The following is a 24,698-nucleotide window of genomic DNA, read 5'->3' as shown; positions in this document are numbered from 1 at the left end:
TCCTGACGTACAATGCGGTGTAGAGATAGATTATCAAGCATATGGTTCTAGCATTGATATGTTGAACACATCTTCCGAAATATCTTGGAAGTTGATAAGTTCGTGGATACGGAACTGCACTCAAAATCACCGAGAATGCTCGTCTTTCCTCCAAGAAGACGGCTGGTCGCCTACTAGACTTATCGATGTTGGAAGTCCCACAGAGAAATGTCTTCCCCGGCTGGTTATTCCTGATAATGGTGAAGCCAGAGTTGCCTGCCCTGCCTATATTGCTCTAAGTCATCGATGGAACCCTGGGGAAGTTGGGAAACTGACATCCCGTAACATTGATCAATATCAGCAAGCGATACCTTTTGAGGCCCTGACGCCTGTATTCAAGGACTCGATATCAGCCACGAAACGCCTAGGTGTCAAATACTTATGGATTGACTCTCTTTGCATTCTTCAAGACTGTGAGCAGGACTGGCTTCGGGAATCTACTTTAATGGGAAAGGTATACGAGAGATCGTATTGCAATATTGCAGCGACGGCTGCTGCAGAAGGCTATAAGCGATTATTCCTGGACAGAGACCCCTCTCTTATGTCACCGTTCAAACTCGACATCAATTGGAACGACCATCAGCAATCTTACTTCTGCACCTTTGGTGGACTTTGGAACTTTGGAATCACAAGAACACCACTGAATAGACGCGGATGGGTCCTCCAAGAGCGGCTTTTAAGTCCTCGTACGCTGTCTTTCCACACACAAATATTCTGGGAGTGTCGAGAACTTCAAGCCTGTGAAGCATTTCCTCAGGGGATCGGAAAAGCGATAGATTTTGGGCCCAGGGACATGGGTGACGAGTCTACACTTTGCCTAAAGTCCTGGAGGACTGAAATCACAAGATCTACGGACCCATACGCTCAATGGAGGGACGTAGTTGAACAATTCACAGTGAGTGGTCTGACAAAAAGCTCTGATAAATTATACGCACTTTCTGGGATTGCTGAAAGGATGCAAGCACTGACAGGGGGTAACTATCTTGCGGGATTGTGGGAGCAGAATTTACTATTCGACCTCCTTTGGTATATAGAAATGGGTCGTCAGACGAATTACGAACCCTCTTACAGAGTAAGCCCATCCCGAGGTATGTTATGCAATCTCAAGAATCTATGAAAGGCATTAATCTTGTCAAGCGCCATCTTGGTCCTGGGCTTCTGTTGAAGGGAGAGTGCATTTTGTGCAGAGTCGGTTTGAGACCGCCTTGGGACCACCACTAGCAGAGATAAACACGATCGAAAACGACTCACTAACACGCGGTGGCACCAGTCAAGTCAGTCATGTGGTAATCCATATTTCGGGCGCCTTAGAGAAGATGCCGGAACTCGAAATGCTCCCCGAACATATGTTCAGCATGATTCCGGGTACCTGCTCATCATGCTGTATAGATGACTACGACGTTGCACAATCAGACTATGACTTGTATGCTCTGCCTATACGAGCCATGAAAAGCGTCAACGGCGAATACCTTCTGTGTTTGATTCTGAGATCGGTGTCGGAAAATTCAAGGGATTTTCGCCGGGAAGGTCTGCTTGCATTGCGCAAAAATGAATTGGACGGATTTGACTGGGCCATGGGAGAATGGCACAATGGTTCCGATGGTCTGCATCTCAATCCTCAAGCAATCAGACTTCTGTAAAGAGACCGTCGTTGCTGCCCAGAACATTCGAATATATATGCGGCTATTACGTGTTGGCCTTCCTAATGGTAATAGTGCTTTGTATGCTATAGTGCTGAGGAGACGTTGCGCACAATTCGAGGAAGTCTCCACTTGATTGTCCACAGCAGTAAGGCATGCTCTGCTTCATTGTGACATTGTGTAAAAGAGCAGGGTCAAATGTGAAACTCAAACAACTTGTGCCTGTGTGAAATGTGAAGCAGAAATTTAAAACATCTGTATAGGCCCGCCATTCCGACTCTCACCTCGTGTCTCATCAAGCAGGCGCGCTTCAGCTGCCGAGGATAGGATGCTGAACACTTGAAGAATCAACTTCAAGCCAGACTGCTACGGTAAGATCACTAACACGAGAATCCGTAAAGATGTAGCAAGCGAGGCAATGGTAAAGGTGAAAAAGATGTATCTGTACGGGCTTCAAGGAGAGTATGACGTACCTGGAGAAATGTATTAATAGAATAGCTTTAGTTGCCCTTTCGGCCTAGCCGCCGGGCGTAATAAATTGTGTGTGTGTGTATGGACAGCTCTCATACAGAGATCTTCAGGAGCATCGTCCTGGCGGCGTTTGAGGTTGAGTAAAGCCAGCACATGATATCTAAGGTGTCTTGCTTCCAAGCAGTCGTGTTCAGCCTTGGGTCCCAGCCTTTCTGTTCACACACGAGGCTCAGCCTAACTGCGCCTTCTGTCCCCGTGGCTTGCAGTTCATTTCCTAGGATGTCTCTACGCCCGCATCTTTTTCTGCTCACCTCTTCTCGAAGATAATCTCTCTTTGTGCCTCAGTGACAACCTCGGCGGGCATGTATCCAGAATGGCGCTTTCGCCTGGTCTGTCAGTCATTGCATCTGGAGGTCCAGCGTCTCGGCCATCCGTCACCACCGCAGACGCTGGAGCTAGCAAGTACGTCTCCCACGCTTGCGAGGCGTGCCGCTTCAAAAGATCGAGGATAAGTAAGCTCTCGCTATTGAAGGGCGGGTAGGTTTTTTTGACAATGCATCTCTCAGTGTGACGGTCGGCTTCCCACATGCTCGACATGCTCGGCTTACTCCAGTCGAGGAACCCTATTTACATACTCTAAAGTCGATAGATGCGGAGGTAAGCTGAAAAAGAAGTAAATAAACGCTTCGCAGGAGAAGGTCCGTAACTTAGACACCATCGTCACGACTTTAAGCATTACTTCCGACTAGGATGCCGTAGTAAAGTTACCTTTAAGGTATTATTAAGGGCCCTTCTATAGAAGGGAGTAGGGCGGTCCGACCTTATTCGTAAGGTATTATAAAGCTCCTCCTACTAGTCTTATATTCTATTATAACCTACTAGTAGAGGGACGCCCTAATAGTACCTAGGTAATAACTATCTCCTATTAACTTCGTCCCGATAGGAGGCCCGTTTTTTATCTTTTTACCTATAGGTACCTTTCTAGCCTAAATAGGCTAGTTTAGGTCCCTTAAGCCTATCCCTTTAATAAAAGCGATCCATTTATCGGTAGGTATAGGCTTAGTTAGACTATCGGCTAGTTAAGCGTCGGTAAGTACCTATGGAAGCTTAGATACCTCGTTTTAGACGTATTTACGTATATAGTAGTATTATATATCGATATACTTAGTCCTAGCGTAATATATAGGGTTTTTCGCTAGTTCTATAACTAAATGGGAGTTAGTATAGACGTTTAGGTATTCTATAGTAAGACTAGGGCCTATAAGACCTTTTATCTCGCTTAGTAGTACCTTAATGTACTATTACTCCTTTATAGCCTCTTTTAAGGCTGTATATTTAACTTCGTAAGAACTTAGCGCTACTATACGCTATAGTTTTAAGTTCTAGGATAGAGGAGTACCTCGGAAGACGAATAGATAGTCTATTATAGATCGTCTAGTACCTATATTACCCCCCTAATCTAAATCTATATAGTAATCGATACTAGTAGAGTTAGATTAATAGGTGTTAGAAAGGTTATCGGGATCCTTAGGGGTCATAACTCTGATTGTAAAAGTCTTAGTTATTCTATCTATCTGAGAGAGAGAGGAGTGTCCTTATATAGGCGATAGGTGGCGATAAAAGGAAGGTAAAAGAAATCCCTCGAATCGCTATTAGTAAGCGATGACGTCAGTAGTCACATGACCTAGTCATATGACCTAGTACTAGGCCTAGATAGGCATCCAGTACCCCGCTTATCACGTGACATAGCGCTAAGCCTAAAAAGGCTATTCGCTTATATCCTGATATTCCACAAACCTTATCTCCTTCTTATCCTTAGGTTTATATTAATTAAGGATTTTATCGATATATTAACCTTAGGATAGAGATATAGTCCTTCAAGGCCTATTCCTAGTTATCTTAATTCCTAGGAATTCGTCGATAGCGCCTAGATCCTTAAGTTCGATAGACTTAGATAGGTCCTTAAATAAGGTCTCTATCTTTATAAGATCTCTTAATATAACGATTATATTATTAATATAGATAATTAGGATAATCGTTTAGTTATCACGAACCACCAAGTATAACTCGTACGTAATAACCCCTTATTATTTAAGTACCGTATACTTACCGCCTAAGGGAAGCTTCCTTCCCTTATACTTAGAGTCTTAGTTAAGAGATACTATTGTGAGGGTTTGGAAAGAGTTCTGTAACTAGCTAGCCAACCTAGTAACAAGGAGGATAAATCTGAGGAGAGAGAAGGAGGAATAATGTCCTCTCCTTCTTTCCTTATATCGTACGCTCCTCCGTAAGGGATACTCAATGTCTTCCCCTTTCTCCCTTATCCTTCCTCTTTCGTACACGCCTTACGTTTCCTTTACCTTTTGTCTCTCTTCCTTACCTTCCCTTACGTACGGTGTCTTAGTTTGCCAGGATTCGGTATCCCTTGTGCCTCGTCCAATCAGGAGGTGGCGTTAGTCTTGGCGCTGGTTCGTCAGAACCGAGCCTCCTTCTGGGTTCAACCCATCACACTATTAAGGAATACCTATACCCGTATCTATCCGTTACCTATCGCTACCCTCTACCTATCTTTATAGGCTGTTCCTGACACTACTACCGTACGAGTTAATACCTCTAGTTAAGAGCCTCGCCCTAGTTCACTAGATAGGTAATAGATAGGCTCATTATAGTCGAATAGTTATACCTATTGTGATGGGTTGAACCCAGAAGGAGGCTCGGTTCTGACGAACCAGCGCCAAGACTAACGACAGGACTAACGCCACCTCCTGATTGGCTGAATTTGCCTGTACATTGTACAGGCAAAAAGCAGCCTCCTGATTGGACGAGGCGCGTACCGTGCAAGGGATACCGAATCCTGGCAAACTGAGACACCGTACGTAAGGGAAGGTAAGGAAGAGAGACAAAAGGTAAGGGAAACGTAAGGCGTGTACGAAAGAGGAAGGACAAGGGAGAAAGGGGAAGACATTGAGTATCCCTTGCGGAGGAGCGTACGATATAAGGAAAGAAGGAGAGGACATTATTCCTCCTTCTCTCTCCTCAGATTTATCCTCCTTGTTATTAGGTTGGCTAGCTAGTTACAGAACTCTTTCCAAACCCCCACACCTATCGGTTCGATCCTATAATGAGCCTATCTATTACCTATCTAGGTAATCCTCCGAGTCCTCCGAACACGCTTAAAGAAGGCTTTAAGGTTAATAAGTAAGATCCCTCCAACTATATATATACGATAAGCTAGCTACTTAGCTAGCGGCCTAATTCCTTAGTAGGTAGCCTAAGCTGAGTGTCTAGTGTCACGTAGGTGTTCGTGACACTCGCCCTGATGCGCCTATTAATCCACTTCTACGATGGCACTTTAGACAGGCTGTCCTAGCGAATATGAGGGGTGCTGGAGAGCCGCACTTCGAACATGACCTCCCGCCTGGTTCTGATATTGTTGGTAATATACTTCGGGGTCCGAAGTCAGGTGAAAGAATGGAATTTGAGCTGTTTAGTCGTCTCGGTGCTCAAATGGAGTTATTTCCGTCGGCAGTGGGCTTAAGAGGAGGGAGGGAAGGGGAGGGGGGGGGAGGCGCGGAGACCAACCAATGAATACAGGGCGGCATCATCGTCGTCCTAAAGGGGTTGAGCTCGCGGCAGTTTTTACTTATCTTGGCTGCTTGGCCAACAAACAATAACAACAACAAGAACCAACATCAGCTTGGCTCTGAGGAGATGCGCGCCGGTGAGCAGGCAATCAGCGAGGAAAGCAAATAGCACGGGACCACCCGGGAAGTCTTGGTCTTGGTCTTGATAGTGCAGCACAAGCAAATTCGCACACGTGGAGAAAGCTGTGTCTAAGGCCATCATTCATTATTCATGAGCTGGTAATTATGTAGCACGGCGCAGCTAGGGATCTCGGGGAATTTCTGTCCATTGAGTGTTGGCGGCGGCGGGTCTGGCTTCCCTCTCCATCCCCTTGGCCGATTCGACCCAGGCATACCAGTTCACTTCACCACCCAGGTCCATGTTCGCGTCGAGGGAATCCACGTCCCAGTTGGAGAAGACGTCGACAGACGGGTCAGCGTCCGCCCAGAGCCAGGCGTGGAAGCCAGGGCCCATGGTGCGGCCGTCCGTCCAGTCTTCCGCCCCTGTCGGAAAGGCGTTGTACGGTCGATCCGGAGTCTGGTCCGAGGTAGATGCCCCAGGTACGTTCGTTGTGGTTGACGATTCAGGTACTCTGTCATTGATGGTGTTGAAGTTTCCATCAGTCCGCGGTTCAGGTTCGAGATGGGTTGTTTGATTAGAGGTGTTGAAGTCGGAAATCTCCGAGGTACCCAAAGGCATCAATCCGGCAGGCAAGGGGGTTTTGTAGTTTTCATTCGCTCCCGATTCGACGTGGCTGGTGTGAGAGGCTCCGGGGAAAGGTCTGCGGCCAGGGACTTTCGCTGGTATGCCGACAAGTTGACGCCATCGCTCACGGAAGGCGTCGACACTGGATCCCGCAGGGAATGGACCAGAACTTGTAGGGACCGGAGTCTTGCGTTCTTCCAGTTCCAGCAATACAGCGGCCTGCGGATCGGCTCGCAGTCTGTGGAGCTCAGAGTCGCGATGCTTGCGAGCTTTATTCATCAGCTTTCGGAGCGGGATCCAAATGCGGAGGTTCTCGTCTGTCAGGGCCTGAGCCGGAATCAGCCATTCGCTGTGAAGGGCGATCCAAGCCCTCTCGACGGTGGACGACCAAGGCCGTCGGGAGGTCTCAAGCAGAAGGTAGACAATGGCATGCCAATGGGTGTGGCTTTGGTACAGCCAGCGCCAGTTGCGACATGCTGGTTCGGCGTTGAGCGCATGATTGTATTCTGCAACCTCAATTGCCGAGACCAGTAACTTGGTTCTCAAGACTTCGTCAGCAGTGGTGGTCTCGCTGGAGGTGGAAAAGAGCGCTGGGAGAAAGGCAATGAGGGTCATCTTGGCCATGACCATGCGCGCGACGGTGACGGCGACCCAGTAGGCAATATTCCCTGCTTCAGACGTGTGCTGGAAGTACTCCTGTTCGAAATTTTGATAGATCTCGCTCACGAGACGACTCTGGCGCTCTGCATTTGCCGCACCTCCACCAGCAATAGAGGCCACTATTTGCCTCATGAGGTGGACGGCTCCCGCAGACATGCGTGGAAATGACATATCAGTCACGCCATAGCGCTCGGCGGGCATCTCTTTTGTCTCGGGATGGATATCTGCATTATTGATGTTTAGAGGGATTTTGGTGTCGAAACTGCCGCTCGGTATGCTGAGATCCGTCCCTTGGTCCTCTGATGCTCTCAAATCCAGCCTGCACAGCATCCACCAGATCCGTCGACGCATCTCAATCTCAAAGGGCGACAGGTGACTGAAGTGGAGTCCATCTCGCTGTAAGCCAAGGTACTGGGCCATTCTGATGACGAGCCCCGTCATCATCCACACATATCTCGGGCTGTCATGTCGTCGTGCGAGGCATAGGAAGAGGCCAAACGCCTGAATCAGCATCAGGTTCGGTACGGTCAGGAACTCGGCTTGGGCCAAACAGTGCTCCGTCCCGAGACGGTACTTGGAAATCAACTCGAATTTGGGAGCGCCAAAGTTTGTCATAACCTGCTCGGGCAACATTTGTCAATACGGCCTAATCATGCCTGACCAATCTCCAATATCCCGGGGAATGAATAGCTTACATCGTCTTCCTCCATGGAAGCGACCGTCGCATAAGAGATGGAGAATATCAAGGCGTCAAGGGATGGTGTCAGGTGAGTCAGTCGTATACCCCCTGGACCAGAGATCGTCTTCGTGAGGATTGGGATGTGGACGATCTGCATGAAGACATTCACATTCCGGGAGAAAGTGTCCAAGATAAACAGCATCTGGGATGGCAAGGGGCGCAGCTCGTGGAGATTAGGAGTCGGGGGAGCCAGATTGTGTCGAAATAAGAATGCATGTCGTTCCGAAGGCGTTCGCTCCGTTTCCTGGGCGGATAGCACTCCTTCGGGAGATGCATCGTCCCATGAACTGTCCGAGTCATATGCTTCTGAGCCGCGAGTGTCCATCTCTAGGTCATCGAGCTGCAGTAACAATCAGTGAGCCTTTAGGTCAGGTGGTGAGGCAAGCATCAAGGCAAAAGTTTACCTCGTCATCGACCCGGACCCAGAAGGCGGAGCTCACATAGTGGCCACGACTGGCATCCTGGAGCACCAAGCGGCCAGACTGCTTTTGATTCTTATTGGCATCAGTAGTGGGTAATTGAATCCCTTCATGCCCAAAGCCACGATTCTGGGTTGAGATACCAGGGGAGGTGACTTGAGATGAGTCCCCTGCAGTCGAGCTTGCATGAGTCCGCTCCAATTGAAAGCTGAGTTCCTTGACCAGCAGCTCCAGATTCCGTACCCTCTCCATGACCTTGTCAAGATCCGGATTGGCGTCCTGCGTCGCGGGAGCGTTCAGCACTGGGGCCTTGTTGGTGAGTTGATGGAGGCGACGAGCCCACCTTGGCGGGCGGTCTGTCGCCGGTGTCACACAGGCGATATTGGCGCGACGGCAATTAGAACAAGGTGACTGTTTGTCACAGCGGACCTTGCGACTGCGGCAAACTAGACAACTGCGTAACTTGGGTGTTGATGTGGATGTTGTCGGCGGAGTCCTGCCGATAGCGGGTACAGGAAGCCTCGCAGTCTTTTCGGCGATCGACCCCGAGGCTGAAGAGGACCCTACCGCTGATGGTCCCTGCAACATGGCTGCAGTCACGGGGAATTGGATGCTCATATAAATCTGACCGAACGTCGGTGGTCGTGGTGGTCGTGGTGTAGAGCGAGAACGGCAAAAAGGCATAGAGTCGCATTCATCTGGTGTCTTTCCCGCCTGAACTAAACCTCATACAGTTACTCGCTGCGTATCACAGTCAATCAACGAATGAAACACAACCCGAGAAGAACGCGAGAACTCACCGAGACTTGCAGCGGATCAACCAGCACGCCGAGTTCCACGTTGTAGCGTCATCGGGACCTGGTTGTGCCTGGAAAAGGACTGATATATCAACCATGGGGTGCCTCCCGGGAATATACGACTCATCAGTCATCAAGCGAGTATACCCTGAAACAGAGCCTTGTTTGATTGTCAGCAACTGATAATAAAGGTACAAATGGATTCTCAAGTGGATTCCGCGTGCGAAGAGTGCATCAAGGTAAGTTCACCTGGATCCATCCTCTATGAATATCCTTCTACTCACCCTTTGCTCAGGGCACCATCCACACAGGTCAACCTCAGGGCACTGAAGAGGAGATACACGGGCTGAATACCTACGTGGTCGGCAACAGGACCAATCCTCAAGCCATCATAGTCATCTACTCGGATGTCTTTGGCCTCCTATTGCCCAACAACAAACTGATTGCCGATGCCTACGCTAAGAGCGGCCAGTGGCTCGTCTATCTACCAGACTTTTTCAAGGGAGATCCAGTGCCGCTCAAGACTGCTGATGTTCTGCTTCCAGTCGATGCGAAAAAGCAGTCGACATTTGCAAAGTATACAGGCCTTCTGGCAAAGGCGCCGGCCTTCGTCATGTGGATGACGAGACACAAGGAAGGACCTACCAACCAGACCTTCATGGATTTCATGCAGGCATTGAGGCGCTCAACTCCCCCCACCCAGAAAATCGGCATGGTGGGATTCTGCTGGGGTGGAAAGTATGCAATTCGAGCGGGATTGGAGAGCAACATGATTGAGGTTGACGGCAAAAAGGTGCCCTTAGTAGATGTCGTGGCCGCCATGCATCCTAGTCATGTATCCCTTCCAGGTGATGTCGAGTCTTTGGTCGTACCTGTCAGCATTGGATGGGGAGTGGAGGACCAGGGTGTGAATTTTGAGCAAAAGGCAAAGGTGGAAGAGATCCATGCGAAAGCGAGAGCCGCGGGGAGAAAGCTGCCAGAGGTGGAGCACAGGGTCTATAAGCCGGGCCGACATGGATTTGCTGTGAGAGGGAATCCGGACGACCCAGAGGAGCGGGCATGCTTGGAGAACTCAGAGAAACAAATTCTGGACTGGCTCACCCGCTGGCTTTGAATTGTGTTCGGAAATTTGGAGTTTGAGCAAAGGTCGAAGACATGAAGGCATGAGGGCTCGTGGTGCGTAGACCAATCGATTGGCTGATAGCGAATATACAAGTGATATTGATCGTGAGAATCACAATTGATCTCAATGGCTCCTAGACATTCATTGTCGTGGCCGATTTGCTCTAGCAAGACCATAACACAGCGCTTCTCCCTTTAATCAACGAGATTTTGACAATCGAAGCAGAAAATCTCTCTGCCGGGTCGTATTAGGGGTCGTCTCCCAAGAAAAATAGTCGATGAAAAGCAAACATGTCTTCGAAGGTGCAGAATTCCGGAACCCCCAATTCGAAATGAGTGGGCAGCTTAGCACGATTTTCTTCTAGAAAGTCGCCAAGCTCCTTTTGTTGCTGGTTATCCAGACAGCGTAGAAGATATGCAAGACTTAGGTGCAAGGCATATTCGTCGTGGTCAGGATTGCGTAATTGCAGGAGCTCGGAGAGCCGTTTGCGAAGGTCGCGTATCCTTACTTCGTCGGCGGGAGTCGCGGGGACGGCTGTCAGGGCGATGCCTTCTACCAGTGGATTGTAACCAACAATGGTCAGTTGGAATGGGGTCGAAGTGTCGAACTCAAAGTTCTCGAGCTTCTCCTTGAACAGATCTGTGCATATGTCTAATAGGGCATCGAGGGGCAAATCCGACGGCCGGGCTCGAGTCTCATCACTGACGCCCTCGAAGACAGTCATGTGCCAGCTTTCCGGAGGTAACATGGTACATAGAGACGCAAATCTGTGGCTCCTGAGTGCGTCATACAGACCTAGCATTGCAGGGTACAGAGGCTGGTCTGGTGAAAGGTGACAGATGATCGTGTTTCCGGGAAACGGCAGAACCCTTCCGTCAGGATCGAACTTCCGGCCTATCGAGCTTGGATATTCGGAATGCGAGAGATCTGGCTTGGGTGCCGGACTGGATGAGTTGGCCATGATGAGAGGTGAGGATTGAGATCTCTGCGAGTCGATTAGTCGATTCGGTGTATATGCGTAGAGGTAATGGAGGTCAGAAGTTCGGGATTTGATGAAGTAGCTTGTAGGCACGACTGACCAATCGCGGAACACAATGCGCTGGCTCCTATGAAAAGACGCCGAGGACTCGTCGGTTGACATGCGCATAAGCGAGGCTTCTCTTGACAGGGGCAAGATGAACAAACGTCCATCCCATCATAGGCTGCCGGGTGACAAGAGCACAAGAACTCAAATCATTCGATCAATTTTCAATGCCACCTGTCGATAAATGTCGTTTCTGCACTCGACAGTTTCGGCTCAGAACTCCTGGTTCTCATTGCAGGATCTTCTTCATCTGCCGAATCTCAGCCACATTTCCAATATATTGTGCCGCAATGAGGGCTGAAGAGTGAAAGATCAGGGCATCCGTCTTCAATTTCAGCTGCTCAATGTTTGTTGACCTGACGCCTCCACCTGGCATGACGATAACTCGGCCATCTGCTTGTTTCACTAGCTGGGCCAACACGTCACAGTTTTCAATGGCACTCGAAATCCCACCAGAGGTCAGAATGGTACGGATGTTGCAGCCAACGACATCTTCGAGCGCTTGAAACAAGTCTGTAGTTTCGTCAAACGCGCGGTGGAATGTGCACGGCAAAGGAGCTGCCAGTTTGACCAGTTCCGCGGTCCTTGCAACGTCGACAGTCCGATCATGCTTGAGAATGCCAAAGACAAAGCCATCAGCGAATGGTTTCAGATTGCCTATGGCGACTTTCATTTCTTGAAACTCTTCCGGTGAATAGACAAAATCACCGCCCCGAGGACGAACCATGACATAGATGGGTATCCTGACCTTGTCGCGCAGAGTGACCAGCCAACTTGAGGGCGGCGTGGTCCCTCCAACGTCTGCATTATCACAGAGCTCAATGCGATCGGCTCCGGCCTCGTCTGCTATCACTGCAGAGTCGGGATTAAAACAGGCAATTTCTAGAAGGGCCATGGTAAGGTACCTTGTACGTCGTACATGACTTGTTCGATCAGCCATTGAGAATGATGGCGTACGAGGTATTGGTCTGGGAAGGTTTCCCGACAGCCTATGACGTTATCCGTGTTTAACCTCTCGATGCCGCAGTTCGAGATGCGACCATCTCTCCCACTCCATTATGATATGCCGGCTTTGGACGTTACTCAATCCAAGTACTTCACTTTTGTCTCGGTGCTGATATTGGTGTTTGCTTTATTCCCTGGGTTTCCGCAATACCTCCTTGGTCTTCCCTTTCGCCTGCTCAGCCACCCCTTCGAAACGAAAGGCCCGCTCTCCGTCGCATTGAATTGTCCTCCAGGCTGCCTTGTGCAAAGCAGTAGTCCCAATATGTCTACAGCGTGGTTCCAGAAAACCTTTACGCTTCCCGCCAAGTCTCGCGGCTCTTATCTCATCACAGACCAGGTTGTGTCGTCTCTACCAGAGATCAAGGAATACAAAGTCGGACTTTTGAACCTATTCGTCCAACACACTTCATGTGCGCTTTCTTTGAACGAGAATTGGGACAGCGATGTAAGAGAAGATATGAGCGACGCACTTGATAGAATTGCCCCAGAAGATAGGAAGGGCAATCTATACAGACACTCGGCGGAAGGTTTGGACGACATGCCTGTAAGTGAATATTCGTGTTACCAAAAGTTACGGCCATACTCAAAAGTCGATTAGGCACATATCAAGTCAGCCCTCATCGGTGCTAGTGTGACGATCCCTATCACGGATGGTGCCTTGAATACTGGTACGTGGCAGGGTATCTGGTATCTGGAGTTTCGAGCGTCGAAGCATTCGAGAAAAGTGGTGGCAACCATTCAAGGCCAGAAAAAATGAACAAGTTACCGCTCCAAGCATCTCCAAAGTCCAATCCATCATGGTTCACCAATAGGAAGACCGCCGTGGGCCGTTTCTCGACTTCCGTTGTTCTTCAGCAGGGTGAACTGGGTTACGGTGATACTCTCGAGACCTCCGAGTTGCGCAGATGCTATGCGTCAGTAGCACTACCGAATGTCTGTTTCAGGGCCGTCTGCGCCGTTTATAGCGATCCAACCTTCGTTCAACCCATCGTCCCCTACAACGTAGCGCCAATTGTGAAGGAAGGATCAAGGTATGCTTAGGTAAATAGCCTCCTCACATGAATGCGAACAACAGTCTCCAGTACGTGTCGACTACGTGTCGACGCGCACCTGAAAGCCGAAGCTGTGTTTGACATCATCGGACGAGATGGGCAGGTCACCGGTGTGTCGCACCTTGTCTTTCGCGGCAACGAGTACGCTACCAAGGTTAGAAGCAAGAAGGCCGTTTCACATGTAGAACATACACTTTCTGAAAGAGGCAAGCCCACACAATATCACATCTGGTAGAGGAACATGCGAAAACTTTGATCAATTCCCTATGCTCACTATAAGGTCAGCCTTGCAAGTGATTTGGTGAGCTAGTGTATCGGCCAGACATTCCGCCGATCCGATATAAGGCGCGGAAAGCGTGAAACATAAACTCTCTAAACTTTTGTCTGCGATATTGAAACAGTGTTGAACCTCGACCACCCTGTTGCACGATTCAGTGAAGACTACATTGCGCAAACTGACACGGATTTATATCGCAGCATCTGTCCGTCTCACAGTAGTATTGGCTTGAAGTTGCCACGTCTGCTGTGTCGAATGCTGCATGCGATCTTCTTGACCTCCGTCGGGATCCTACCCATCCCTATTTAATACCTTGCTAGAGAACCCTCTCTCTTACAGGCTCAAAGATAGATATGGCAGGCTCCAGCACGCCCACTCAAAATGCCCGGACGCCGTCGCAACAGCAACCGAAGCAAATGTCTTCGCGACTGCTGAACATGAAGGTGAGTCGACAACGAGTCCCCCTTGAGCCAACTGTCTGTGTGTGAGGGCCGCTGCGCAAACCTGAACCCGGTAACCAAGTCTTTGATTTGCCTGATTCCCTCTAGTTTATGCAAAGAGCCGCTGCGACAACACCCAGCGCAACATCTACTCCGACAACTTCTGCTGCGCAGACGCCTGCGACCGAACCACTTGCAAAACGCCGAAGAATTGAAAGTGCTGCATCCTCCCCGTCAGCCTCTACTCCTGGAACACCGTCAAATGGCCTTGCTTATCCTGGACTGTCGACCCCAACTGCGTCGCAAAACACAGGTTTGGGTGTTGCTCCAAGAGGAGGAACAAGCAGGTTCACCCGGTTCGAAGGTGCAGATACAGAGTGGGTGCTGGATGTGAAGGTGGCATTTCCAGGAGACAACCGAATGAAGCCGCTACCTGATAAGGTTGTAAATACCAATGATCGAGGGTCTGTCCCGTCTAGCTCGCGCTTTGGTGTACTCAACGGACGGAGCGAGGAAGAGAAAAGTGAGGAAGGAGAAGAGGAAGAAGACGATATTTGGAATAACGAGCATCCGACAGGCCGACAGACTTTTGGCTCATTTGACAGGAAGCGAAAATCCAGGGCCAGCACCCGCCATGATCAAGGCCAGGACGAAGATGATCAGGACCTGAGCTCGGCCTCGACCGCGGACTCAGACTCGGACTCAGAGCCAGACATCCCCAATTCGTCCAGCAGATCAAGACCGGGACAAAATAGAAGTGCCACAAAGCCCACCGCAGAAATCGACTCGGATGAAGAGATGAATCGAGTCCGAATGGCCATTGAGCAGAAGCACCGGAGTATGGCAGGCGGAGGACACCTGGCGAGAAATGTCTCCAGCTCTGGCAAATTCCCCTCTCTTCGTCACGAAGCTGGGGACTGGAAATGCCGTGCGGATGGATGCTCGTTCTACAACTACGCGAACAATGTCTACTGCATGCGTTGCGGTACGCCGCGTGGGGAGTCTGCCAGCGCATCTCTTGCTGGGTCTGCGGGCATTTCCCGCAAGACGGACAAGGCAGGAAACAAACGGAAAGGGGGACCGCAAGGTCAGGAGGCGGGAAACAAAAAGCAAAAGAACAAGAAGGCGAGGAAGACGATGTGATTGGGCTGTTCTGCTACCTTGAACATTCGAGGTAGCATTACTTCTCTACAAAGGAGGAGTCCCGGCAGATCATCGTCGTCGTGATCGTTGCATCTTGGACATTTTGCATACTCTACATGCTACATGAAACATGCCACCCACTGCATCGTCGAGCGAGCGTTCGAGTCAGCCTTGTGGGCATGGCGAGGCAGAGATTCGAGCCCGCAACCATGGTCCATACTCGAGGCAAGATATCCCACAACTCAGATACCCAATTTAATGAGTCAATCCATATCCCTTTCTCCCCTTCTTGAGTACAATTCAACAACCATTCAGGCCCCATACTCCCTCCACAACCGGCGTTCAGCCTCGTCGGCGCTGCGTTCCACCCTGTCCATGTCGCGCAAGAGCTGGTCTGCCGCACTATCGTTTCTGTCTCGTCTCCTCGATCGTCTGCGCCTTCGATCCCCGTTGTGATAGTCATAGTCGTTGTCGTAGTCACTGTCGTAGTCGTAATCATTGTCAAAGTCAAAATCATATGGAAAATCATAGTAGCCGCGCCCGCCGCTGCCCACACGGCCGTCGTCGTCGTATCCACGCTCGAAAGAATCATGCCTACCATGTCGACCATGTCGAACACGTCTGTCCTCGCCCCTCCGTGATACTGGGGATCCATCGACGACACCGCCGTATCGCGGTGGCGGTCTGCCGTTGTAAAAGTCATAGCCAAAGTCGGCCGCGTAGCATGCTATGACCCTGTCGCCGTCACGAGATCGCCTGCCGTGGCCGTGGCCGTGGCTGTGCCGACGAATATCATTGCGGCTGCCGTTTCGGCGACGACGACGATCCCTGCTCCTAGACAGAGAGCGTCCTCTCCCCCTTCCACATCCGTAGCTGCCATTACAGCATAGACACACGACCTCGACCTCGCCGTGGCGACAACAATCCAGCCTCCTGGGCCCTCCGGGCCGTGCGATGTCGTAGTAATACCAGCGGTCGTAGTCTTGGTCGTAAAAGGGGCCTTCAATGTTCATGCACGTGCGGCGACCCGAATCGTGCATGTGGCCGCGGCGGTAGTTATCGCTGTCTCGGTCTCGATCTCGATCTCGTGGGGGACGCACGCCGGAGAAGACGGCTGAGAGGGCGCGTAGTTCGGGATCCCTTTTCGTTCGTTTTGCAAAAGATATGTGTTAGTAACAAAATATCAGAATGGAAACAGCGTGTTGTGCTCTCTTTTCTCTCCTTTTTCCCCTCTCCCCTCTCGACAACAGACTAGCTCGATGGACTCGTGTGTGTGCCAGGATGGTATCGGTAGAGGTAGAGGTAGGGTGTTAGTGTTGTGTGCGTTATGATGACTTACTCTCCTCTCCGCCTGCGCCGCGGCGGGCCACGATTGCTGGTGGTGCTGGTCGAGCCTGAGAAGAATCTTACCGAGTATCCCTTTGGAATTGGGGGGTTTTCTTTTAGCTGTCATTACCTTGATCATCATCGTAGCCTCTTCCGTAGCCGCCGTCTGGATCGTACCAGTGCAGATTACTGTCCGGGTCAATCCACGGGACGGGCGATCTCCCCGACGGCATCCTCGCCAGCAAACAAGTCCCTCCTTGAAATTGTTTTACGATCGGATGGGGTAAGGTGCCTGTCTGAACTTGTGAAAGTCGAATATCCAGGTGCTGAAGCTTCGAAGAGGAGATGCAGCAGATGAGCTTCTCTCGTTCAGCTCTGGCGATCCCCTCGTCGCTGGGGAAGGCAAAGTTGATATCTGCTTTCCCACGTCGAATATAGTCATCACACGGTCTCCCCGGCCGGACCACGGGGGCACACTGTCCGGCATGTGGAGAGCGCCGGCTATGCTATCCATTGAAGATAGGATCAATTTCGTTGGTGCAGTTTGTGCCTTGCCTCGCCAGGGAGTGACAGGTGCATCATAGTTTCTGATCAGCCTCACCGGGAATGGCGTCATGTATAGACTTAGTTCATTTCTGGCACATGGGTCGCCTTGTGTAGCTTGTAAGGTTCCACAAGCACGCCGATGAGGCAGAAGTACGGACGTGAGATCAGTTCGCATACACCCATTCGCAGAGTCGCAGCCAGCTTCTTCAGTCAGGAATGAGAGACGGACCATTCAGAACAACCGAGTCTCATTCGGCACCTTACACCTACCTACCAGGTCGGGCTGCACTGCCAGACTTTCACGTTGAAACCTCACAAACAAGGCTGAGGATATGGTGTGATTGTCGTCAACTCCCAAGAGCAGTATGACAAGACTCTGGCACCGTGCCTCGTGTGGAACAACCAAAATGCAACCGCCTTTCGTACTCGTTTGCAAAGGCGCAGTCAAACCCAAGTCAGCGAATTGGTCCGGTTCCTACCTGTGAAGTCATGCGAGGATGTTGTTGTACAAACTGGGACAAAAGCATTGACCGAATCCGTGGCCGTGGAACCCCAGCGAGACGCTCACATCACTAACTATCTGCGCAGGAACACAGTAAGTCTCCGGATGAACGACGGATAGCTGCGTACTGAAAGACGACGAAGCTGAGGCTGCGGGGAGATTCCCGTGAGGCGTCTTGTAAGATAGGGACAGTCCGTCAGGTCTGTCGCGAAGCAAACAACATTTGTGTCACGTATGGTTGCAGTGGAGCAGCGTAGAGCCGTTGAGCCCCGAGTCGACAGAGACCACATTCTTCAGGAACTTAGTGGGGACGAAATATGCTGTAGATGCTAGTTGCCCAAGGACTGTATTGGGTCCAGACAGCGATGGAGCGCGAGCAAGCAAAAGTAGCAGGGCAAGGCAAGACTGGTCGACACCTGCGGCGTCTCCGCACGATGGCAGCCTTTGATGGAGTTCCAGAGGTGATACAATACGTAGTACGAACTTATGCGCAAGTCCACCAGGAAATTGGCCCATGTGTGAGACAGTTGCGCTGGAGAAAGGACCTACACCCAGTCTGGAAAGTAGATCGGCAGTCGAACAGGAAAACAAGACGTCTATGATGAATCAGAAAGTTTGACAGGCAATCAGGGAATAGACAAGTCGGAGGGAAGAAAAGAATTCTCCTTCTGTTGAGTAGGTCATCCAACCCAAGGCAAAAGCCAGAAAGAAGCTCGACATCGCGCGAACCTCAGGAACCAGTATTGTAAAACAAACACGCGTAAAATGATTCAATAACAACCTCCTGTCAACCGTGTTGTCCCTTGCTGTTTCTCTCATACACTCATTCTTATCGCCCTTCCGCATGACACCGCCACAATTCGGTTCATTACACGATGGCCCTAAACGCCGTGAGCAGGGGTTGCGAGGAGATATTCGGTCTGTTGATGCCTATTCCCACCCATTCTTCTACGCATCGGCCTTGCTCTTCTTCTTTTGCTCGACCTTCAAGAGAAGCGCTCTGTTGATGTGAGGGAGGACGCCACCGAATGCGATGGTTGCTCTGATCAGTGTGTCCAGCTCTTCGTCACCTCGGATGGCGAGCTGCAGGTGGCGGGGGGTAATGCGCTTGACTTTGAGATCCTTGGCTGCGTTTCCTGCGAGCTCGAGGACTTCGGCAGTCAAATACTCGAGGACGGCGGTGACATAGACGGCGGCTGGATGAGAGGATGGTTAGCGTCTGCAATGAATTGTTTTGGTGGGGGTAAACAACTGGGATCATACCTTTAGCCCCAACTCTCATCTTGTTCTGTGTGTTGTTCTTGAGGAAACGCTTGACGCGACCACATGGGAACTAGGGGCAAAACGCGTCAGTTTTGGTCTAATCAACAAATTTGATGCATAGAGGGAATGCGCTCAAGCCTGAGATGAAGGTAGAGGATGGGTTCCGACCACTGCCGGGCGAGATGACAGCTTTTGCATCGTGTAGCTATCATCCACACCCATCGATCTCAAGCCTTTGTCGCAAGGGAGTGTAGTAATGCGCGACTCCCATTCTCCTCCCAACTTGTCGCGAAAAGTGTGAGCTCACCTGAAGACCAGCCTTTGCGCTGTGTGACTTCTGAGTCTTTGTCGTGGAATCCTTCGCACCTGTCGCCTTGCCGCCAATGCTCTTTCCCTTGCCTCCTGCCATTGTAAGCGATGTGAATGAGGATACGTCTGAGTTATTTGTGGTGATGCGACAAGTGTATTGAGGACGGCGATCGATAACAGTCGTTGTAGACGCGTCGGATTGTTGATATCGAGGATGGAGGATATGGAAGAGGGTCAAGTGGTGGAGGATAAGTGGGTGGCAGGCAAGGCGAGGGAAAATAAGGTCGAAGATGCAAGACACCAAACATGATTGGCCCTAAGCCGCTTTTGGTGGAGCACGCGGGGCTTGGCATAATTAGGAAACTCCCGCCACTTGTCGCAGCACTGTGTCTCGAAGGCAGCCTGCCCAGGATGGGACCGGGAGGAGAGCAGCGGCTCCATTGGTGGTCAAGGAGGATGCTGTAGCAAGAGTCAATCGATCACTTACATACCAGCAGATGGCAAAAGGCCCTTTGGAGGGGACATATTGCCCAAACACAGTAGAAAAGAGCCAAGCAGACAGCTTGTTGTGGATGGCTGCGGTGAGTGATTTATTTCCCCCTTTTAGCTCCATGCTTTGAGGGGATTTTTTGGATGCAGGCGACAGCGCAGAGGTGATCCTCTACGGCCGCCATTGGCAACATCAAGCTTCTGCCCGCATCCTTGACAGTAGCAAGTCTCTCGACCAGCTGCGAGGTGTGTAGAGAAGAACGATGAAGTGGTTGAGGGGCGCACGGGGAGACCTTTGGCTTGGCACTCATTAGATAATCATTGACTCTTGTTGTTCCGATTGGGTTTCTCTGTGCTTGAGCAACCAGCTCTGGGAGACACGGACTGGCAAGGCTTGGAATTCTAATCAAACAATCATTTGGTATTACTTCCACTCCTTCGGGGTGGTCTCCCGACTGATTAAACGAGTGTATCCCATACGTAAATCCATCTCCCGCACAATCAAAAAACGCAAATCATGACGAGGCTCGCTCCGCATCGTCCCATACCACATCGACCGCTTCATAGTCGACACACCCGGTATGAGCTCCTTGTCGAGCGCTCTGGCGCTCAACGCCCGTAATGCACTGCTCTCTCGCGGAAATTCAAGTCAACAAAGTGTACAACCCAGGGTCAATCATTCTTTCTCGGGGACCTCGTAACAAAATGCTTTATGCCGCACCCGTAGAGTCCTGTGTCATTTCGTTACAACAATCTTTTTCTGTAGTCCAATCATGCAGTCATGTAGGCTGCCCTATGCGTCTAACTTTTTGCTGTTTCCTGGTAGGAGGTGGTCATGTCGTTCGTGGATCATTGACTCGTCATTGCTCAGCAGAGAGCGTCATCAAAGTAGGGGGGGGTATATGCTATGTCTCTTCATTCGGCAATTGCTGATGCGGCCGTACGCAATTCATCACTGCCACGTCCGTTCTGTCGGCGGAAGCCGATGGCGCTGGTTGAACTCGGCCCGCGCGACTGACGCAGGGGGTTGGTGTTCTGGGAGGTCGTCTCCGGCCCTATGCTAACGGTTCGCTTGCTGCCGATGGGACCGGTAGGTTGGTAGTTTTGGCCGTCCGTCCATTCGGATCCGTTCCCGAAAAAGCTGCGTTGACGGCGAGGGCTGGTCTGGCTGCCACCATTATTAGTCATGGAAAGGTTGGAAAAGCTAGAGATGAGGAAAGGCTCATCACGGCTGACACCTGAGTTAGAGGCTGTCGGAGTCAAGGTGGGCGTGTTGGACCCAGCTGTATCGTTCAACGCTTGCAGACGTGCTCCGTTGGTCTGCAATGCTGCAGGGAAGCTTGCAGAAGACGGCACGGGCGATGGGCTCCATGATCGCAGATCAGCAAAAGATTTGGCGTTACGGAGGTTGCTATCAGCGTTTCTGCCGTAGGCGCTGGAATCCATGACATCCAGCAGTCCAACCGAGGACTGGCCGCGAAGAGTGTTGAAAGAAGGACCGTCATATTGTCTGCCGTCATTGAAGTCCGCCGTAGAAGATCTGGCAAGAGTCTGGCGCATACCATCATTGGTTGGAAATCCGCCTGCGAGGGTCGGTGGGCTCACATTCGTGCCAGGCGCCGGTCGGTGGATGTGAACTTGTCGCTGATCTCCAGTGCCGCGGGATGTGTGCATTAAGCCCATGTGGTGGGCTAAGGTGTGAACAATGCGACGATGGTGTGGTTCTAGCGTTGGGGGGAATATGAGGACTTCACGAGTCGGGTCTCTTCTAAACAGCGTCATCTCGGTATAGAACTCGAGAGTCTTGGGGTCATTCATGTCGACGTCTTAAATTTTGGTTAGCCTATTTTGAGAATACTGGGGAGAAAGAGTCCACTTACCAGGCATTGTGCTGCGATGGGACAGGGGAGATGGGGTGTTTCGAGAAATTGACGACAGCGAGACCTGGTTATGAAGCTGTGATTGTGCCATGGGGCGGTGTTGTTCCTCCAACTGGCCACGCCGCTCGCGCTTTTCTCTTTCTATGCGCTCTCGTTCAGCGAGAGGCAGCATTTTCTTATACTCCACTCGCAACTTGCGCCCGCTCAAGTCCATATGGTTCAGAGCTTGAATGACTTGTTCGGTTTCTTGAGGAGAAGTGAAATTGGCAAAGGCCAAACCCCGGAAGACCCCATTATCAAAGTGATAGTTGAATGCATATGGCAAAGGCAGATTCATATCAACCATCAATTGGACAAGCTGTTCCTTTTTCACAGCGAAGGGTATGTTCTTAATCACGATTGCTGTGGGGATCAATTCGTCGTCATCTTCCTGCTGGTCATTGCGACCTTGAGGACCCGACCGGTGTCCCACAATTGCAGGGTGTTGTTGCTGCAATTGTCCTGGCTGATCATACCAAATCTGAGTCTGGTCAGTCAGCAGGCATACACTGCACATATATTATAGGAAACTCACGTTCGATATTCCCACACGGCCTCGACTGGGCTTGACACTTCGCGATGGCCCGTAGTTTGCGTTTTGGGGAATATTGCCCATGCCATTTCCAAAGGACTGCAAAGAGGCCCCTCCCGAACTCCATGTTTGAGCAGCGCTTGCATCGTAGGGAAAATTGATGTTTCCAACCCCAGGATTCTGCATCGGTGCTCCAAAGCTATCGCGCATACCGTCAAAACGCATATTGGGCAGAGCGCTATCAGCCCCAAACATGGGAGCACTCATGCCTCCATAAGGGTCAGCCCTACCACCCTGGCGGTTCAATTGCGCATTTCGATATGCTCTCGGGGATGTGCCTGAGACGTCGTCATAGAACGCGTCAGAGGCGTTAGAAAAGGCTGCCATCTTCATGGAAGTCCCTTGAGTTCAATAAATGGCTCTTAATGTCACTAGTTAGGTGTCGAACTAAAATCCACCTCTTTCCTTGACGTCTAATAAATGTGCCCTGGGGAGGTTTGGGGATATGACAATGCCCCAATCAGTGATCGGAGAGGATGGAAGATGCGCGATGGAATGGCCGATGGTCGTTTCGAGGTTATGGGACGTGTAACAGGAACACGAATAGAGTTGAAGTGGTATGGCGATTGAAGGAGGGACAAGTCGCAATATTAGAATGTCGGCAGAATCAGACGTCGTGAAAGCGTAGGATACCCAAGGATCGAGTTAACGCGATCCGCTGCTTGTATGAAATGCAGGTCGCAGAAAAACTCGAGCCTGGTTGGGAGCGAGTCGAGTCAAGTTCCCGTAGCAGGGTTGAACTTGAGTACAAGGACAGGGACAGGGGCGTCTAACTCGAGCCACGAGGCATGATAGGGATGGACAATCGTTGAACCAGCGTATACGAGAGCGCCGACGGGCAAAGATGGAAGTATTCACGTAGCAAACAGCTGAATGTTGCTGAGATGAAAGGGAGAGTGTCAAATTAAAAAAAAGAGACGGGGAAGATTTCGTCCAAGATGTTGTTTTGAGACAAAGAAATTAGGAGAAGAATTTTGGCTGCAAAAGACGGCGGCTCACTAAAGTTAGACAGTTAGCACGGGAGAGCAGATGAATGCCAGTAGGCGAGCGGCCAGCAGCCCAGCAGCCATGGTCGATGGGTGGTCCCTTTCCCTTCACCCCCTGGGGGTGGCTGCTCCCTAAGAGTGGCCAACCAGAGGATTGCCCACCGCTAGGTATAAATCCTCAGATTTCGCGGTGATTAAACTGCGTCGACAGCCCCGGAAGCCAGTTGGAGCTGGGAGGGTCGGTGGCACCTTAAGCGGCCCTACTAGGCCTGATTAGCCGTGGCCCAGCTCAAAGGGTAAGCTAGTAGAAATGATGGATAGCCACGATCTCCCGTTCCACCACTCAATCCTTCTGACCACCAAGTCTTCCATCCTTCGGTCTCGCTTTATTGACACGTTGGGGTTGCCATTGCAGACTCCGGCTCAAGAGATCAACATAACGGGCTCTTCGTTGAATCTGGGACAAGACAGGTTCGTGGGGCTTAGAGCAACGAAAGCAGTCGGGTCATGGAAGATGGAGTGTCACCTCGACCCTCTACGTACTGCCCACTGTCCACTGCCCACCTAACAGCAATCAAACTCCTCCACCATCTTACGACTTCCTCCTCCAACCCCTGCTCGTTCTTATCCTGACATCTTCCCAGAAATGAGCCTAGGCAGACCGTTGACGCCCTCCTTTCCGGACTGCTTCGCCACTATGAAATCTCGGTTTCATATCCTTCCATCCACTTGCCTGATGCCGACTCCCCTAGTCTTGTCGTCGGAGCCTTGCGTCGAAGCAGATACCCCCTGAGACCCATGCCCTCATTGGCGTTCCGCCGCGTGCCCCTTTTACTTCTCCGTTTGGCTTTTGCTTTGAACCTGGTTTTCATGGGGGTCCCATCCTTCTGAGCAACACGATTAGGCAGCAGGTCTGGTGTGCAAGCTTTTCCTGTTGCCTCGACCCAGTGTTTTGCCTCACTTTGTGAGCCACCAGCTCTACCTATCCATGGGCGGAAGTCCGGCCCCGTTGTAGTCAGTAGCGGATCGCTGGGCACGAATCATTATTCTGTCCATCAAGAGTTGCTGGGTTTCTGAAGGAGCGTATTGGCTGGCGTTTGGAGTGGGTGTGGTAGGCCTGTGCTGGCCAGGGAGGCAGGACTTATTCGATATACGAGTTACATGGCGCAGGAAGAGCCCAAAGATTTGCGTGAAGTATCAGGAGTCGCAAGACTTAACACAACTGGTGAAAAAGACTCTGATGACTTGACAGCTGCCACATTCAGGTCAGCACTCGACAACATAATGGGACAGTTAGTTAGGCTGAAGGACTCGAGATGACCTGGCGTCCTGCAACAGGTAATCCACCGAGCCAACCAGAAGAGATCTGCAACGCTTGGTGGTTCAGGGTGCAACTCGAGGAGAACTCAAGATTGCGTTACCATCGTCCCAACGAAGACTTGAAACCTCCGACATCGGTATTAGTAAGTCCTTGGAATCATTGGTTTGTTGGCCACAGCAAGAATGAAGAATTGAAGGTCTGATGCTGAGAGACGTCTGTGAATACGA

General features: G+C 50.8%; 9 protein-coding genes across 9 annotated transcripts; 3 read left to right on the top strand and 6 right to left on the bottom strand.

Annotated features, from left to right (window-relative positions):
- Positions 1–1,355: 1,355 nt before the first annotated feature.
- On the top strand, positions 1,356–1,679 carry AYO21_02999 (hypothetical protein; the record flags this gene model as incomplete). The annotated part of the gene is made up of 1 exon (XM_022652974.1): positions 1,356–1,679. The coding sequence occupies one exon, from the start codon at positions 1,356–1,358 to the stop codon at positions 1,677–1,679; it is 324 nt and encodes a 107-aa protein (XP_022514668.1).
- Positions 1,680–6,035: 4,356 nt separating this feature from the next.
- AYO21_02998 (hypothetical protein) lies at positions 6,036–8,991 on the bottom strand (the record flags this gene model as incomplete). The annotated part of the gene is made up of 4 exons (XM_022652973.1): positions 6,036–7,757; positions 7,835–8,218; positions 8,283–8,653; positions 8,727–8,991. The coding sequence occupies 4 exons, from the start codon at positions 8,989–8,991 to the stop codon at positions 6,036–6,038; spliced, it is 2,742 nt and encodes a 913-aa protein (XP_022514667.1).
- A 300-nt stretch (positions 8,992–9,291) lies between these two features.
- On the top strand, positions 9,292–10,208 carry AYO21_02997 (hypothetical protein; the record flags this gene model as incomplete). The annotated part of the gene is made up of 2 exons (XM_022652972.1): positions 9,292–9,333; positions 9,390–10,208. 2 exons carry the CDS (start codon positions 9,292–9,294, stop codon positions 10,206–10,208), a joined length of 861 nt encoding a protein of 286 aa, XP_022514666.1.
- Positions 10,209–10,464: 256 nt separating this feature from the next.
- On the bottom strand, positions 10,465–11,358 carry AYO21_02996 (hypothetical protein; the record flags this gene model as incomplete). Its single annotated transcript, XM_022652971.1, has 1 exon — positions 10,465–11,358. The coding sequence occupies one exon, from the start codon at positions 11,356–11,358 to the stop codon at positions 10,465–10,467; it is 894 nt and encodes a 297-aa protein (XP_022514665.1).
- A 172-nt stretch (positions 11,359–11,530) lies between these two features.
- AYO21_02995 (hypothetical protein) lies at positions 11,531–12,196 on the bottom strand (the record flags this gene model as incomplete). Its single annotated transcript, XM_022652970.1, has 1 exon — positions 11,531–12,196. The coding sequence occupies one exon, from the start codon at positions 12,194–12,196 to the stop codon at positions 11,531–11,533; it is 666 nt and encodes a 221-aa protein (XP_022514664.1).
- A 372-nt stretch (positions 12,197–12,568) lies between these two features.
- On the top strand, positions 12,569–15,218 carry AYO21_02994 (hypothetical protein; the record flags this gene model as incomplete). Its single annotated transcript, XM_022652969.1, has 6 exons — positions 12,569–12,850; positions 12,905–12,974; positions 13,055–13,337; positions 13,389–13,512; positions 13,983–14,078; positions 14,184–15,218. 6 exons carry the CDS (start codon positions 12,569–12,571, stop codon positions 15,216–15,218), a joined length of 1,890 nt encoding a protein of 629 aa, XP_022514663.1.
- Positions 15,219–15,529: 311 nt separating this feature from the next.
- Positions 15,530–16,777, bottom strand: AYO21_02993 (hypothetical protein; the record flags this gene model as incomplete). Its single annotated transcript, XM_022652968.1, has 3 exons — positions 15,530–16,358; positions 16,558–16,612; positions 16,675–16,777. 3 exons carry the CDS (start codon positions 16,775–16,777, stop codon positions 15,530–15,532), a joined length of 987 nt encoding a protein of 328 aa, XP_022514662.1.
- Positions 16,778–18,540: 1,763 nt separating this feature from the next.
- AYO21_02992 (histone H2A.Z) lies at positions 18,541–19,264 on the bottom strand (the record flags this gene model as incomplete). Its single annotated transcript, XM_022652967.1, has 3 exons — positions 18,541–18,788; positions 18,856–18,925; positions 19,163–19,264. The coding sequence occupies 3 exons, from the start codon at positions 19,262–19,264 to the stop codon at positions 18,541–18,543; spliced, it is 420 nt and encodes a 139-aa protein (XP_022514661.1).
- A 1,304-nt stretch (positions 19,265–20,568) lies between these two features.
- Positions 20,569–22,491, bottom strand: AYO21_02991 (hypothetical protein; the record flags this gene model as incomplete). The annotated part of the gene is made up of 3 exons (XM_022652966.1): positions 20,569–21,479; positions 21,534–22,053; positions 22,108–22,491. 3 exons carry the CDS (start codon positions 22,489–22,491, stop codon positions 20,569–20,571), a joined length of 1,815 nt encoding a protein of 604 aa, XP_022514660.1.
- Between the last annotated feature and the right edge of the window lie 2,207 nt (positions 22,492–24,698).

The sequence above is a fragment of the Fonsecaea monophora genome, assembly GCF_001642475.1.
Source record: "Fonsecaea monophora strain CBS 269.37 chromosome Unknown Scaff14, whole genome shotgun sequence".
Classification (NCBI taxonomy): Eukaryota; Fungi; Ascomycota; class Eurotiomycetes; order Chaetothyriales; family Herpotrichiellaceae; genus Fonsecaea; species Fonsecaea monophora.
The sequence above is the reverse complement of the archived record's forward strand: the minus strand, read 5'-3'. Positions and strand labels throughout refer to the sequence as shown.